At 38.4% G+C, this 16,566-nt stretch overlaps 1 protein-coding gene across 2 annotated transcripts; it reads right to left on the reverse strand.

The window, feature by feature from the left end:
• Nucleotides 1-390: 390 nt before the first annotated feature.
• CA2 (carbonic anhydrase 2) lies at nt 391-16,133 on the reverse strand. Of its 2 annotated transcripts, XM_059166091.1 has the most exons (7): nt 15,993-16,133; nt 14,667-14,864; nt 6,584-6,702; nt 5,988-6,080; nt 4,828-4,890; nt 2,676-2,831; nt 391-1,205 (listed from the first exon to the last, which is right to left on the reverse strand). In XM_059166091.1, the coding sequence occupies exons 1-7, from the start codon at nt 16,024-16,026 to the stop codon at nt 1,086-1,088; spliced, it is 783 nt and encodes a 260-aa protein (XP_059022074.1). In that variant the 5' UTR covers nt 16,027-16,133; the 3' UTR covers nt 391-1,085. The 2 variants fall into 2 exon arrangements, with proteins under 2 accessions (XP_059022074.1, XP_059022075.1); XM_059166092.1 differs by lacking the exon at nt 6,584-6,702.
• Between the last annotated feature and the right edge of the window lie 433 nt (nt 16,134-16,566).

The raw sequence follows: 16,566 nt of genomic DNA on the forward strand, positions 1-16,566 counted from the left end.
TCTTTTACTTGTGGGTACCACTTAAATTCCCTTCTTTAAATAAAATGGACTTTTATTTGTTTTATTTCCAAGGAGTATATATTGATTCTGCACATACACTTTTCTCTGGCTTGCTGCTCTAATTTAACCCGTTCCTCTCTCTCTTGCAGGATTCATTCTTGTAGGGTTATCATGAAGGTCACGTGAATGAGTGCTCAGAAAGCACTTAAAACAACTCTTGGCAATTAGTACATGACCTTCAGGGTTTTTCCTTTTATGGAAACTCCTACAATTGTGAGTACCCAATTATGATGGCTTATTGTTAATAATGTGTTAATAGGAGTTATAAAAGAACACATTTTGCTCTTCCATTATTACCCAATACCCAGCATAGAATAAAATAAGCCCAAATAGAAGTCCAAATTTTATTAGAGAATATATCTAAAATACAATATTTATTAAGTTATGATATATTATTTGAATGGAAATATACTCTGTATTACAATTATAATTATAACAATTTTACAGATAATACTTCATTTACATCTCTGTAATTCAAAAGTCACTAAATTACAACATAATTTATTTTCCAGATAACATTGCTACAAATATATAAGAATTTAAAATTTTTTTCTTGAATATAATATCTCGGAATCATAAACATTTATTTCATCTGATTTACATTACATAGAATCATGACTATTTCACCTGATTTACATTACACAGCTCAATTTATGTCATGGAATGGATTTGCACTCAATTATTCTACTTTCCTATGTTTTAAAGTTAGCATTTTTGTGAACAATTGTCTGTGCTCATCACCGCATGCGCTACGAACAAAGTCAAGATGCTTTGTTCTCTTATTCCTTATATTATATTCTCTCCTACAGAAAGGCTATTACCAGAACCAAAGCACCAGTCACAGCAATTCGGTCAAGCACGACAACTGGTCAAGTTCTTCACATTTTACTAATGAGGACAACAGGTGAGAGATAAGGATCTAGAAAACCAGACGCAAAGCAGCCAAGGTCCAATTCACCAAGGTAGATTTGTGCTTAGCTAATATCCCGAATATCCACTATCTGGATGTGGGCTCTGGGGCCATCTTATTTGAAGGACGCATTAATCTGTCTGCTGTGCAGTGGCTGAGCTGGGCGCCAATTGTCCACCATCAGTTCTTCAGGCTCACCCTCCTTATTGAAATTAAGCTTACGGAATTTCATCATCTAAAAGGCAAAATACAAGAGAAAAGATTTTAAAATACAAGTTTCCCAATAGTATTCACTTATGTGCTTATTCTCCCATATTCACCAATAGTCACTATACTTTGTATGTATCAAAATTCAAAGTTCACTTTGGTTCCCAATAAATATACAATCACATAAACATTATATATGTATGCTTTTAGTGACAAGTCAATTTCTGGAAAATACACACAAGATTGTTGGTGTCGTTCAGAAGGAAATTTTCAGTGGGCTTATTTTTATCCCCTCTTAATTTTAAAATCAATCATCAAAAGTCTATAAAACATTTCTGAGATGTAAAATAATAATAAAAATTCTAGATCCAAATTATAGAGTTTTGCTTTCTGCCCCAGGAAGATAAACTACAGCATCTGTACTACTGGATAAAGTGGTCCAGGATCCAAAAGCCCCAGGAGATAAGTGACTGGTGCGCATCTCTGCTTTAATGTACAGAAACACATAAATGAATTTAACATTAGTTAAATTATCCAGGATCCAAGTTCTTGTGGACCTTACAGAGGACTGTCCGTTTTCTACATTTCAACTGTGGGGGGAATAGAGACAGTCTATGGGACTATTGGTGACCCAGAAGCTACATTAATAACTTGAACCTCATAAACTATATTATATGGGAAAGGTAAGAATCTGTGGTCTGGGCTTTAGAGCAATTTGGAGTGAGTTTTGATAGATAATTTTCTCCAAGGGATGGCTTTTCCTTTTGTCAGAATTCAGAAATGTATTCTGATAGAAATAATGAGGAAGTGGAGTGGCAGGGGTTAAGGGGGTAGGAGAAGAATAAATGAAACAAGATGTGATTGGGAAGGAGACAAACCTTAAGTGACTCTTAATCTCACAAAGGAAACTGAGGATTGCTGGGGGGAGGGGGGTTGGGAGAGGGTGGTAGGGTTATGGACATTGGGAAGGGTATGTGCTATGCTGAGTGTTGTGAAGTGTGTAAACCTGGCGATTCACAGACCTGTACCCCTGGGGATAAAAATACATTATATGTTTATAAAAAATAAAAATAAATTTAAAAAAATAAAATAAAATAAATTGGAAAAAAAAAAAGAAATAAAACTGGGTAAACTCTCATGTGAGTGAGCGGTTACCTGTGAGTTACCATTGATATCTATGGAACCTTGAATGTGAAATCTCATGGTCCTGGGCCTCGATTTCCTTGTAGCTTATATAAAGGAATTTATTAGGTGACAGACACCTTTCTCACTTAACCCTCATGATTATCCAGTTATAGAGAGCAAACAAGCTACCCTAAAGTTATGGCTAATCCCAGCAAATACTTCTTGAATGCTGTTTATCTGCTAAGCACTGTTATGGACACTAGTTCCACATCTAGAAGCAGGAGCAGGAGGATTCAACCCCAGGTCTGTCCGAATCCAAAAGCTACGCTCCTCTGCCTGGACGAAGGGCTCGATCTCACTTAAAAAAACCGACCTGCTCACTGCTAACGCTGATGGGCTCCTTGAGCACAATCCAGGTCACGCATTCCAGAAGGGGAGGAGTGGTGAGTGAGCCTGGGTAGGTCCAGTAGTCCAGACTTCCAGGAAGGAGGCCACGAGGGTCAAAGTTGGTGAAGTCAGCACTCTTACCCTGGAACAAGGCAAACACACCGGTTACAAATGCCACAAGATCAGAGCGGGAGGAAGGCAGGAGATTAGGAAATAGCTATTCCCCTCTGGTTGCCAAAACTTTTTTTTTTTTTAAGAGGTCCCATGTTGACCAGAAAACAAAGTAAAAAAGAAATTAAGAGAGATATTTGACTTGGAAATAGAGATGAGCAGATATGGGCAAGAGAGCCTTACTCTCTAATTTTTTCATGTCCAATTCTCATCTTGTGCTCTCAAATCATCCCTTATAATTTCCACTGTTATTAACTGATCACATCCAGCACTTACAACAAAACTGCTGCCACTGAAATAATGCAATTTTAGGCCTCAGTAACAAAAATATAGTATCTTTGATAAGGAGGTAATTGTCTTCCTATTCTATCTGATCACCAGATCAGGACTAAGGAACCCCTTTCCTTTCTGGACACTACACTTTCAAAGCATTAGATGTACAAGGCAGAGAGCTACAAGTACAGTGACAAGGTTGTTACAAAGAGAGAAAATTGCTGTATGGGAATAGTTAAAGGGCACTAAAGATAACTAGCCTGAGGGTAAGTAAAATGCTCTTAGAGAAAGGGGTCAGAAGAAAGAAGGACCATGTTTTTTACTTTGTTTTGTTTTGTTTTACTGGGTATAATTAACACATAATATTATATTACCTTCAAGGTGCCCAACATAATGATTTGATATTTATGTATATTGTAAAATGATCACCACAATAAGTCTACTTGTTAACATGTAACAGTCTGTTACTAAGTTACAGCCCAGTTACTAATAATTTTTTTCTCTTATGATGAGAACTTCGAAAATCTGGTCTTAAAAAAAAAGTCTCCTCTTAGCAACTTTCTAATATGCAATGCAATATTATTAATAGTCACCATGCTGTACATTATATCCCCCATGACTTATTTATTTATTATTATTTTAAAAGATTTTATTTATTTATTTAAAGAGAGTGAGAGGGAGAAAGCACAAGAGGGTTAAAGAGTGAAGCAAACTCCCCACAGGGTGGGGAGCCACCGTGGGACTTGATCCCAGGACTCCAGGATCATGACCTGAGCTGAAGGTAGAAGCTTAACTGACTGAACCACCAAGGTGCCTGAGTTACTTATTTCTTAACTGGAAGTTTGTACCCTTTGACCCCCTTCACTTACCTCCCCCCACCTCTGATAACCACCAATCTGTTTTCTGTATCTAGTGCTCACTTTTTTGTGTTTTTGTTTTTGTTGTCTGTTTTTTAGATTCCACATATAAGTGAGATCATATGGTATTTGTCTTTTTCTGTCTGACTTAAGTCACTTAGCATAATGGCCTTAAGGTCCACCAACATTGTAATCAATGACAAGATTTCCTTCTTTTTTGATGACTGGACAATATTCTATTGTGTATATATAATATATTATATATAATTATATATATTATTATATCATAATATCACATATTATACTGTATATAATATATAATCATATAACAATATTATTATATATTATTATATTTTATATATAATATGTTACATAAATAGTTATATTATATATAGCCCATTTCTTTATCCAGTCATCCAGTTTGGACAGTTAGACTATTTCTGGATCTTGGTTATTGTAAATAATGAACATGAAGATACATATATCTTTTTAAATAAGCATTTTAAATCAGGTTTATTCCACATAATCCAAAGGGGTCAGCTAGGAGTAATAAGGGAGCCTTTCAGAAGATAAATGTGGCTTCAGTTTGAGGATAAGGTTTATAAAGCCAGAGCTGTCCTTGGTGATCATACGTAGCAGATGTTCAATGACCTAAACGTGGCTCTGCCGTAGAGAGAATTCAAACATGGGATGGGTTATTCTTCAGGCTCACCTCTGTTAACTCCTTATTAAAACACCACATGTCAAACCAAGACTATTCATTTTGATCCAAAAAGTTTCCTAAAACCAATGAGATATGAAAGCACTCTATTGAGGTGGCAAAAAATTCAACTGTACCTTTGTCTTTATGGAATCCAGGGCATCGAGCACTTTTTGTAGGCCTGGTCTGGCATCACCAATCTATGAAAGACACGACATAGAAGGTACTGGAATCCTGTTGGTACTACATCAGTGTTGATTTGAGCAGCTCTACCATAAAATTTTTCCAAGTAGTGCACCAAAGTCTCCCACTTGCTACGTGCCACTCAACCATCTTACTCTGACTACACGGGCACCACGAACTTCCCCACTTCCACGGACAACTTCCCTCCGAGTTCTATCCCTCCACCCCACCCTATAGTTCTCCTGAATATACCCCCTAAAAATCACCAGTGACCTCTAACTGCCAAAACAAAGAACACTGTTCAGTGCTTACCTTCGTTATGCAGGATTTTATACTATTGACTTCTCTCCTTTTTGAAATTCTCTCCTCCTTTGGCTTTCCCTCTGCCCTCCAACTTCGGCAGTTTCCCCTGACTCTTGTCATTTTTAGCCATTTCATTAGCATCTTTCCACTGCCTTAAATGTCTTACATTTTGCAGTTTCTTGGGACTGCATGCTCAGCAGCTTTACCATCTCCCTCTTCAGGCTTTTCTTGGATGATTTCATACTCATGTGTAGCTCCCACCTTGACATATGATGTCAGGCTCCATGAATCTCCAACCTAAACCTATCTCCACTTGCTTTATAACTGTCTGGAGGGCAGCTCAACCTGTAAGTCCCACTGTTGCCTGAAATTCTCCAATACTGGGTCACTGCCCTTGAGCCCTCCAAAACCTGATCTTACTTTAGCAGACTATCCTGAAACAGTACTATCTAGTTAGGGACGAATTTTAAAACAAAAACCGGTAGTCACCTGAAGTATACCTCTTTTTCCTTTCACATTTCCCATGTATACACCCTTCACATTTAATATAAATAGCACCTCATGAATACTTCTCAGATTGTTTCTCCACTGCTACTAGCTACTGGGTGAGGGGGGGGAGGCGGGGGGTTGCGGGGGGGAAACAGGTGCCTGAAAATATTTTGGAGCCAAAGGCATTTCCGAGGCTCTTTGGAGGATGTCCTGTTTACTCTGAATGTTCTGTTTGCTTAATCTTTCTAAAATTAAAAAAAAAATAAAAATTAAAATAAAAATTAAAAACACAGGGAAAAAAAGAACTGGACCATCAACTAACCTGCAAAAAAATACCCAAAACAGCCAGTCCATCAGGTTGCTGCACAGCTTTTCCAAAATCCCCATATTTGGTGTTCCAGTGAACCAAGTGAAGCTAAAGCAGTGGGAGACAAAACCACAATAAATGAGACACATAATAAATCCTACAGGTTTCATCCAGTGATCTTTTTCCTCATAGCTAAAGGTTACTAAAAAAAGTAAACGTGTGGATAACTTAAAAAATAAACTTTTCTTTCATTTTAATTCTAATTATTTAGAATTTGGCATAACAGCAAATGACTTCATCAACTTCAAGACAAAGAGTTACATGTTCTTGTGGGAAGACACAAAGCTTATTTCTAGATATATATTAAAACGGGATCCTCCAATTTGAATTTATTTTATTTTTTGCTAATGATGTCCTTGGAAGTAGTAGAGAATGTTTTGCAGCATTCATTGTAATATCACAAATAAAAGTTATAAGAAGCAAATATGAAGTTCCTTTGTAAAAAAAAAAAGTTCATTTAGATTGAGTCAAATTTAAAAAATTAAGGTTTTGAAATTAAAGCTGAATATCAATTTACATCTTTCCCTGGAAAGCAAAAAAGCGTCTCTTACCTCTGCAGCATATTTCTTTTTATCCACAGTGTGCTCAGAACCTTGCCCATCAGATGAACCCCAGTGAAAGTGAAACTGAATCAATCTGTAAGTGCCAGTGAGGGGTCCTCCTTTCAGCACTAAAATTTAAAATATATATATATATAAAATATATGTATATGTATATTATATATGTGCATATGTGTGTGAGTGTTTATATGTATATGAATGTATATACATACACACAATCATGTGTTTACACACATATACATACATATGCACATGAAACACACACAGTATTAAATATTACAGTCTAATTTAACCCTGTTTTGTAGTTCTAAATTTATGCCTGTAGCAACATTTTCGCTCTGGGAAAATTAAGTCCAGACTCAAGTTTAGTCTATAGTGCTGAACAAAATCATTTCAGCTGGCTTCTCTCCTCACTCGTGTTGGCTTGAAGGATGGATGTTTTTCCCGTCTGGTTTCTGAGCACAGTGATACTTCTCTTCTGGATTTGGTTAGGAGTCAGAGGTGCTGGTTGAGAAAGAGGAAATTTTAGGTGGAATTATTAAGTCCTCTGTGAATCACAGAGGAAGTGCCCGTGCAGCTGCTTGCCAGTGCAGGTCTGTGGCCCACACTGACCAGCGTGGGAACCCCTGCTCTACATGGCCCAGTGGCTGTCCTACTACCTGCCTCGCTAACCTCCGAGGCCAGTTCTTACCCTCCAGAATTTGTGAAACCATAAGCATTCTATTGATCTTAGTAGAATATCCAATTCTCCTTGCTCTGGCCTTCCAAATTCTCCAGAATTTGGATTGTCACTGGTATTAACTAGCTTGGTACATTAAAAAAAAAATTTTTTTGAGATTGATTTAGAAAGAGAAAGAGAGAGTGGGTGCATGAGTTGGGGGGAAGGGTAGAGGCAGAGAGAATCTCAAGCCACTGACTTGATCCCAGGACCCTGAGATCATGACCTGAGCTGAAACCGAAAGTCAGTTTCCTAACTGACTGAGCCACCCACATGCCCCTCCCATTAAAATTTTTTATTGAACATTTCTGACCTTTAATGTCCTCATCTGTAAAGTGTAATACATTCAATTGTTTATTACTTCACTAAGAGTTTGTTGATCATCTAACATATGCAGTACTCTATTGTCTCCAAAACCTTAAAATTCTAACTTTAATGACAGTCTAACGATTCCACTGTTGTGGTATTAATATAACTTTGTTAGAGAAGAACACAAGATGTAAGAATGGGACTAGATGTCATCTTCTTAGGCCACAGTCTGTTTGCAGATAATTAATGATTTGTGTGTTACAGAGAATTAATATAGTATGAAATCAGTTTCCCCATCCTCTCCATAATCTTTTTTTTTTAAGTTATATGTATTAATGAAATTTTACCAATATATTTAAAAGCTTTTACAATTAGTTTAGTTCTACCATCTGTTTTTATAAGTATATTTTAATAGCTTTGGGTTATAAATCTATAAAACAGTGAGCCCAAACTTACTTTGGCTTTGCAAAACAAAGCAACAAAGTCTGTACAATCAAATTTTCTTAACTTCACCCAAATACACATAAACAGTAGCAATACCCATTCATTTACCCAAAGGAAAAAATAGAGCTGGCTGGAAGACATTTAGGCCTTTCCTACAGCTCTTGATACAATCTCTCCTTGCCAGCTCTGCCTTACAATACACCAGGAGAAAAAAAGAAGGAATTAAAAAAAAGAAAAAGAACCAATCAGAAGTGGTGTTATAGATCTTCTAAGAAACATCGATTTGGGTATATTCTGATAAAATCACATCTTTTGAACCTTAAAAACAAATTATTATAAAAAAATTTTTTTAATCTAATAATCTTGTAAGGAAAGATTTAGCCTTATCTGCCCCCTCCCCTAGGCTTCTTCGAAAATGAGAAAATTCCCATTTTTCATAATGATATAACCTAAAAACAAAATATATATTTATGAAATAATTGGTACTGAAACAATTCCTTTATCATTACTTTAAAGCTACTAACTGGCTGATCCTAAAAAGCAGATATCCTAACATTATTAATTCTATCAAGTGGCAAAATAAATGAAATAAAACCATATTGAGTAACCACTGTAACTTACCATTTTAAATGAATCTCCTTTCCCTTACAAAGAATCATATCAGAATCTTAAATTTTAAAAATAATAAAGCTTACTGGCTATTTCTTATTCTTATTCACTCTCTTGAAGACCTTAAGATTCCAGCCTAATTTATTTATTTCAGAGAATATTTAGAATTAGGCAAGAATGTATTTGAGCTTTTCTTAAATAAGCTTTGTTAATTAAAAAAGAATGCTCTAGGTTCAATGATTAAACTTACTCAGTGCTAATCTATTATTACCAGACACCTGCTTTAGCTCTTGTTAAAATAAAACTATGTTGCTATGTAGATTAGAAGCCCATCATACCTAGGAGAGATTATTAAATTCTTAAAATTTAATTGCTGCAAAAAGAAGCATTTCTTATCTTCTTCAGCTAGTTAGCTATTTCTCAGCAAATTCTTAGCATGGAGTTTTGTCAATGAAGTCCCCCTGAAAACATCTTTATAATAATAAATCACCACAAACCCCAATAAAGGTAGCATATATATACACATATATATATATATATATAACACATTAACTCTTCCACATCTGTCAGAGTAAATACTCCACAATTTCAAATCGCAGGGTCTTTCCTACTTTTCCTGGCCTGGAGTCTCCTCCAAGACACCAAAATCCTTCAAGCCTCACAAGCCTTCAAATATATATATATATTTGCAAAATGAAAAAGATATTTGGTTGAGAGATATGGAGTTTGCACTTTTTCCAGATCTACTTATTTATTTACTTATTTGGATTGCTACTTGCCATTTCTAAACTGTTCCAGTTTAAAATGAAGTCTGTTTTTCTGATGCAAAAGTAATTTGAAAAGGTAATAGAAACTGCAGACTCTGTTTTTCCTCTTTAAAATCCAGCCCTGCTGGTGGGGGCCCTGAAGAGTCAATAATTTATTGTATCATAGAAATGTGTTCCACAGGGATGGGAGAGATATAAATGGGGTTTTCTACCAGGATATCTTTTTCAAGATTCCCAAAACTTAATTTAAATCCAAATCTCAACACCAGCTAATTTTAATTTCGATGATCTCCCGTCAGTTATACATTCTGCATACATAACACAGAAAATAAGCACTAATTATATTATAATCTGTCTTCCTATACATATTACTTAGGGAAGTTATGTAAATTCTGTTATTTGTGAAAATTAAGACATCACTCCAGTAATAAGACTATCTATGCATATTAAAAACTGAAAAATTAACATTTTAAAATTTTTTCTTCCCACTTTATTATTACTTAACGTAAGATGTACCCAAATAACCAACTAAAGATCTTAATGAATATTGATAATCTCTCTTAAATCCAATATACAGATATACAGATCATTTTCAATAATCTTTAGTTTAAAATTCAAATTTGAGGGATTTCTTATTAATGAAGTAAAGGACTAAGTCTACTAAAACTGCGGCATTTCCCAGAAGGTAAACAATCTTCTTTTATGAATACTTTTAAAATTATTAAATCATACATTGCTGTTTTTTTTTTTTTTAGCAGTAGCCAATAATCCTAGGGTTGACATACTAAAATCAAGAAAATGAATGAGGACAAGATGTCGACAATCTATTTCTTTTAAATAGTGAGATATTTAGCTGTCACTTTCACTACGGTAAACAACAATTAAAAATCAACAGAACAGAAATGTTTAGTTTCAGGTCTATGGAAATCATAGAAGAGTATAAAAAAAGAAACTCTTTTGACATGAACATAATTAAATACAGAACTTAGAAGGCTTTGGTCAGATTTATAAATACTTAGGTTTCTGCTTATAACATTAACAGTATGCACAACAAACCCTTTCACTTGTTGCTATTATGCTTCCTTTTAACTTAAAATTATTCATGGAAGGATAATTTTTAAAGTTTCAAAAGCAAGTCCTTGAAAATCAAGCAAGACTCATGTATGAAGCTCTATTATGTCATATAGACAATGGTCTGTTTCAAATGAGCATAAGTAAACTGTTTCCTTCCTTTTTTCTTGAAATAATATAAACAGATAAAAATATTTCCATTTCTGCAGAACAGAAATGATATGAGAGTTGTATATAGACTGGCTCAATAGTTTCAGGCATTGGTTTTTCAATATTTGCATCTAACATTGTAATAAAGCAGGAGAGTTTTAAACTCTTCCCTAAAACTTAATGAGTTAGCAGAAGTTAATAATTTGACTAGTATTTTTTTCTCCCAGATAAAACTAGTAATAAAAGAACTCAAGCAGAGAGAGTTATTTTTTAATAATTTTTTGAAAGCCTAACAGGATTAGCAACTTTTCATTTATTAAAGGTGGTTTATTTTTAAAAGAATTTAGAAGATTGATGAGAGCTTCCAGTTAAAGCCTATTAACCCCACAATTTTTTTTATTAACTCCACACTTAAAAAGAATTATCTCAAGCTCAAATATACTAATAAACACAACCAGCTCATTTCCTGATAACTTAGCACTTAAGTTCAAGTTTAAGATAATATTTAGGATGTATTTGAAAACTTAAATCTATGAGAAATTCTAGAAGGCTGAAACCACACTAAAAATAAAAATAAATCCATTAAAATGAACTGAAGCACTATCAATGTAGAAAACAAGACATAAAAGACATCTAAAAATGTTAATGCCATAAAAATAACTCCTAACAAAAAAAGATGTTAAGTTGTCAACCTAAAATATCGAGTGACCAAAATGAAGAAATTATTTTTAGACTTCAGTGTATAGAAAAGCATATCAATTTTTAAAACCATGGTATGTACACATTAAATATTAACTCTGGTTATCATTCAAAGATTCTTATTCAACTTCTATTTTTAAGTGATGGGCATTTAAATTCCTTAGCATTCTGTTTCCTCATGTCTAAGTGAATTTGAATGGAATATCTCCATCATTTGTTCTAACTTGAGAGTCTAGGATTCTTTAAAAAAAAAAAAAAAAGTCAAAAGGGCGTTTCTCGACATGGTATGATTGTTTGTTTTATTCTATAGATGTGTTTTTCCTTAATGCCAACATTTTAATATAGTCTTCATCCTAGGAGGGGTGGGGGAACGCTTCCTTGTTTAACCGGAACAACTGACAATGTTGAAGAAGTTTGGGCAAAGTTACAAAGGGATCTTTCATACATAAAGGAGAGCAGGTCATTCTAACATTAACTCTTCCACATCTGTCAGAGTAAATACTCCACAATTTCAAATCGCAGGGTCTTTCCTACTTTTCCTGGCCTGGAGTCTCCTCCAAGACACCAAAATCCTTCAAGCCTCACAAGTTTTATTCACCCTGTAAAGTCTTTCCTGACTTACACAGGATGACTCCTAAGTCTCTTTCATGTTTCCATTGTTCCTTGGAATGGAACAACACATGTCCTTCTTGGACTTGCCAAAGTCATGGTCAGCATCTGTTATTTCTCTGCCTTTCCACCTGAGGCTTGCCCAGCATGAGTTCAAGGGATACAAGAAAGAGACCAGGCCTCAATCCTGCCTTCATGGTACCTAGCTGATCTTGCATTCAGTTGGCGTTAGGAAGGGTTTTCTTGTGGTGGTGGTTGGCTTTTTTATAAGAACTGAGTGAAGAACACGTGTGTCTCTAAAGACATAGGTTTGAGACCCCATTGGAAACACTTTCTTCACAATCTAAACATGGCTTTAATAATATATGTGTTACTCACCAGGAGAAGTACTTAGAAAAGTGGGGCTAACTCTAATCAGTTACTGCTTGTGTAGAAATCCATCAGGACTCGACATATCCATGCTAAAATATGTAACTATATAACATCTCATATAAAATAAGTATATACTTTAATATGATAAATGGGATGTCCAGGAACATATAAAAATAAAATGTTTAAATCCCATTAAGTGATGGCAGGTAATCTTACAGCTCATTAGAAACTTTCTTCAGAAATCTTATCACAGGTGCAATCCCTACAACAATTGCCTAATAAAAGCAGTCAAATGGTATGAAGACATGGAAACAGCAATGGTCACTTACTGTGGAATTATTACGTGCCAAGTGCTGGGCTAGGTGCTTCATATCTACTGTCCCATTTAATACTTCCTCTGTGGTAGAAACTACTCTTACTCCAATTTTACAGTTAAGGAAACTAAAAATTAGAGAGATTAAGTTGCTGTTGTTCCCAGGGCCACTGAGCTGGTTAGTGGCAGAGATGGAACTTGAGCCCATGGCTATCTGACCCCATTCCATGCTCATAGTTGCTATTCTAAATGCTGAAATCCATTTTCCAGTAATAATATACTACTGGAGCAATTACTTCATGACCAGATTTGTAAGGAATACAGGGAATTATCTCATCTGGTTCTATTTGTTAGACATTTGTTTCCTCATTGCTCCAAAAAAAGTATCCAATGTCTATGTTGCACCAAAGGAGGTATATACTGGTAGACTTGACTCTCATTGAAAACGATGATCTCACTGATAACACTGAAACATACATTCATTGCATCTCTTTTTGTAGAAGTTGATAGGTACAGACTAAAATAGCTCACTTTAAAAATAAATAAATAAAAAATAAAATAAAATAGCTCACTTTTTTTGGTCTTTGAATAACTAAACATGAACTTTTATAGCATCCTTTCTGTATGTATAATACCACCAAGACCTATGGTCTTGTCCTATTATAATCAAAGTATATAATATTTTTAACAGGAAGGGAAGAAATTTGTTTCCCTCATATTTAGCCTAATCATTTGAGCATTGTTTCTTTGGAGTGGGAGGCTTATTTGGGAAGGCAGTATAGCAGAATGATTGAAGGAATGTCTTCAGGAAATATCCTCTATTAAACCTAAAAATCAAAGTCTAATTACTCATTATACTATGCCAGAATGTGTGTGTGTGTGCTTGTGTGTGTACTGGGGGGAGGTGCACCCAGGGCACAGGTAGGTTGAAAACATTTCTCAGGTGAGCTCCACATCACCCTCCAACAAGTTGTCTTCCAGAATCACTATTTCAGAAATCCAAGTGTCAAAAAAGTGTTTGAAGCAGGGGGAGAAGGGATTTTTTCCAAATTGGATGGAATATACAAGAGAGCTAACAAAAAAGAATGGTCAACTAGGCTATGACGATTATAATCACACTTATATGTTAGTACTATCCGCCGTTACTCCAAAATTTTGACAGCATTATTGAATGCATCCCTGTTTCTCTGTGTTCTCTTTTTGCCCCATGCTTTCCCTGCTTCCATACCATCACCGCTCATCATGTGTTTGCAACGACCTTCAGAGGAAAGCACTCAGGAAAATAGGGCACTGGCAATTAAACCAACCAGTGGGCAAAGAAAGCTGCTACCATGTCTGAATGGGATTGTTCTCCTGTTTCTAAATAAGAAAAAAGCATTCAATGGGCATCATGTAAACAGCCCCGCTACAGATAAATTACAGTAATTGGTTTTGTCAGCAATGGGCCAGGTGGGCCAAGGCCCACCCACTCTAAAACATCTTCATTTGTGGAATGAATTTCTGGGTGGATACCAAAAAATACTGCCTCCTCTTAGCACATTTGGACCCATAAATACAATGTTTCAAAAAATTTTCACTATTTTAAATAGTGAGGTTTTCATCACTCCCCTGTCTGCTGCCTTGAAGAGAGCACTAAAGAGGCACTTTTTATTGGATAGGATCCATTCTGGAAGGCAAATATTTTAGAAAGAATCTTAAAAATTTCAGTTTTTGCAAATCTCCTCCTTGCTGATCTTCACATCGCAGCGACCTTGCCTTCTGTGACTTGTCACAAGCAGATCACAGTTATTCGGTGCCCTACATAGAAACCAGGAGTTGTATAGAGGAGCAACAGCCCTGGGCCACTTCAAAGTAATTGGCCTACTTCTCAGAGCCTGGGCCCTAACAAAGATTAGCAAAGTGGCATCTTTGAGTACTGAGACAAACTGTAGTATTAAGCCACTGCTCCTGATTCCTCTCATTAAGCTGGGAAAGTACTGGGTAAAAGGCACATGTTATTTTTTAAACACTGACCTGCTTTGTCCTGGGAGTCATCGAATTCCACGTTGAAAGAGTGACCGTTGTTGATGATCCTGCGAGAAACCGCTTGCTCATAGGAAGGAGACAAAGCCTTCAGGGCAGGGTCATGAATGGCTGCTTTGGTGTCGATGTCAACAGGAGACTGGCGCTGTCCCTTGGCAATGGGGAACTCCTTATGCCAGTGCTCGGGTCCTAGCGGTCAGAAGAGATGTGTGAATCCCCCAGTGTGGGGAAGGGCACAACCAGAGCCCTAGAAGGGGGCAATAATTCTGGAGCCAATGTGATCTGTTGCAATTTTGGTGGCCCCATTTAGCTGAATACCTCTGGGAAAACAATGTGTGCCTCAGTTTCATCATTTGTATTATGGGGTCATAACATCGGCATCGGAGAAGTTGTGAGAACTGGAATCAATACACGAAAGGTCATCGTACAAACAGAGTGCCATATAAATATTACCTATTTTTACCCTCATTTTACTGAATTCGCAACTGAAATTGGGCAGACACTACCGCAGGGCTTGTGGTTAGCATTTAGGATATTCAAGCTCATTTAAGACCTTGGAGCCGGTTGGGATTTCTCCCTGGAGTCCTCCTACTAAATGTAAAGGCCGAGTCACTGCTCAGACCCGGGCACCTCTCTTGTAAAGATCAGGGAAGCCCCCACGCCACCCCCAGATGCGCAAGGGGCGCCAGCGCATCTTTATTTTGCGTCGGTTGGCTTTGGAGAACCCAGATCAGTAGCCATGATAAACCCGGGTTCCTGGTGACCCCCTAACATTAAGAGATGAGAGATGATGGGTAAACTCAGAAATCACCACGATGGATTCAAACCAGCCCATGAAAACGCCCCGGGACAGTATGTGCTGAGCGCCTTAGCCACAGGTGGTGCTGAGAATGAAGTGTGTAGGGGGAAGGGAGAGTCCCCTAATTTTTCTGCAACCAACAACTAAAATTTTCCCGTTACAACCCTTCCTCGCTTCCTCCTAGGTCTGGTTAGGATAGTCTCCGCTCGGGACCCGAAGGCAGCTGTCCTCCAGTCCCGAGGCTGAGGCTGCGCTTCTCCTCCCTCCCGCCCTACGCGCCACCGCTGGACGCCGGGATTCCTCGACAGTGACCCAGGGGGCTGCGGCAGCGGGGGCATCCCAGCGACAGGGAGCAGCAGGCGGGGCAGGCTCGGGGGCACACCTTGCCTCGGGTGCTCCGACTAGCCGCGGTAAACAGCAGGTGCGGGCGCTGCGGGGCCGGGGCCCGGGCCGGGGCCGACCCTGGGGCCCCGGGCGCCGCCGCCGCCGCCGCCGCGCCGCCCTCCTGCTGCACTCACCGTTGTGCTTGCCGTATCCCCAGTGATGGGCCATGGTCGTGCGGCTGGTCGAGGCAGGGCAGGAGTTGGCGCCGTTCTAGAGGCGGCTGCTCCTCGGGCGCCTGCACCGTGTGTCCGCGGGTCGCGCCGTCACCAGCTTTTATAGGCTCCCGCCAACTTCGCGTTTCGGGGGCGGCCCGGGGGAGGGAGCCCCGGGTGGACCTGGATGAGGGGAGGAGGAGGTGACGGGCGGAGGTGATCTCCCAGTGCTTGGGGCGGGTCAGGCGGGCGAGGCACCGGGGGCGGGGAGAACGCCCTCTCGGCGGGCGCTCTGCCGGGCTTAGGACCTCCTCTCCTGCCCCCCGACTCCCCTCGGCCCGCGGCCCGGGCCCCGGGTCCCTGGGCTGGCAACGAGGTTCCAAGCTCTGGGCGCGCGTGGTGGTGGCGGCGGCGGCGGCGGTTCCCGGGCTCCTGGATGGGACTGGGGCTGGCAAGCGTCTAGGAGCACCCCATCCCCCTCCTGGGTGCGGAGTCTGGCGGCCGTGCTGACTGCTCGGGACCCGGGCCCCTGGTTCTTTTCATCCGTCGTCCGCAT

Source organism: Mustela lutreola, chromosome 3 (genome assembly GCF_030435805.1).
Source record: "Mustela lutreola isolate mMusLut2 chromosome 3, mMusLut2.pri, whole genome shotgun sequence".
NCBI classification, from domain to species: domain Eukaryota; kingdom Metazoa; phylum Chordata; class Mammalia; order Carnivora; family Mustelidae; genus Mustela; species Mustela lutreola.

Bases quoted from the DNA above. Each gene is read 5' to 3' on its own strand.
- CA2 (XM_059166091.1), bottom strand. From the start codon at position 16,026: ATGGCCCATCACTGGGGATACGGCAAGCACAACG. The intron at 14,865-15,992 runs GTGAGTGCAGCA...TCTGACCGCTAG, and splicing joins GGGATACGGCAAGCACAACG to GACCCGAGCACTGGCATAAG. The intron at 1,206-2,675 runs GTCGGTTTTTTT...TTTGCCTTTTAG, and splicing joins TCAGCGTTAGCAGTGAGCAG to ATGATGAAATTCCGTAAGCT.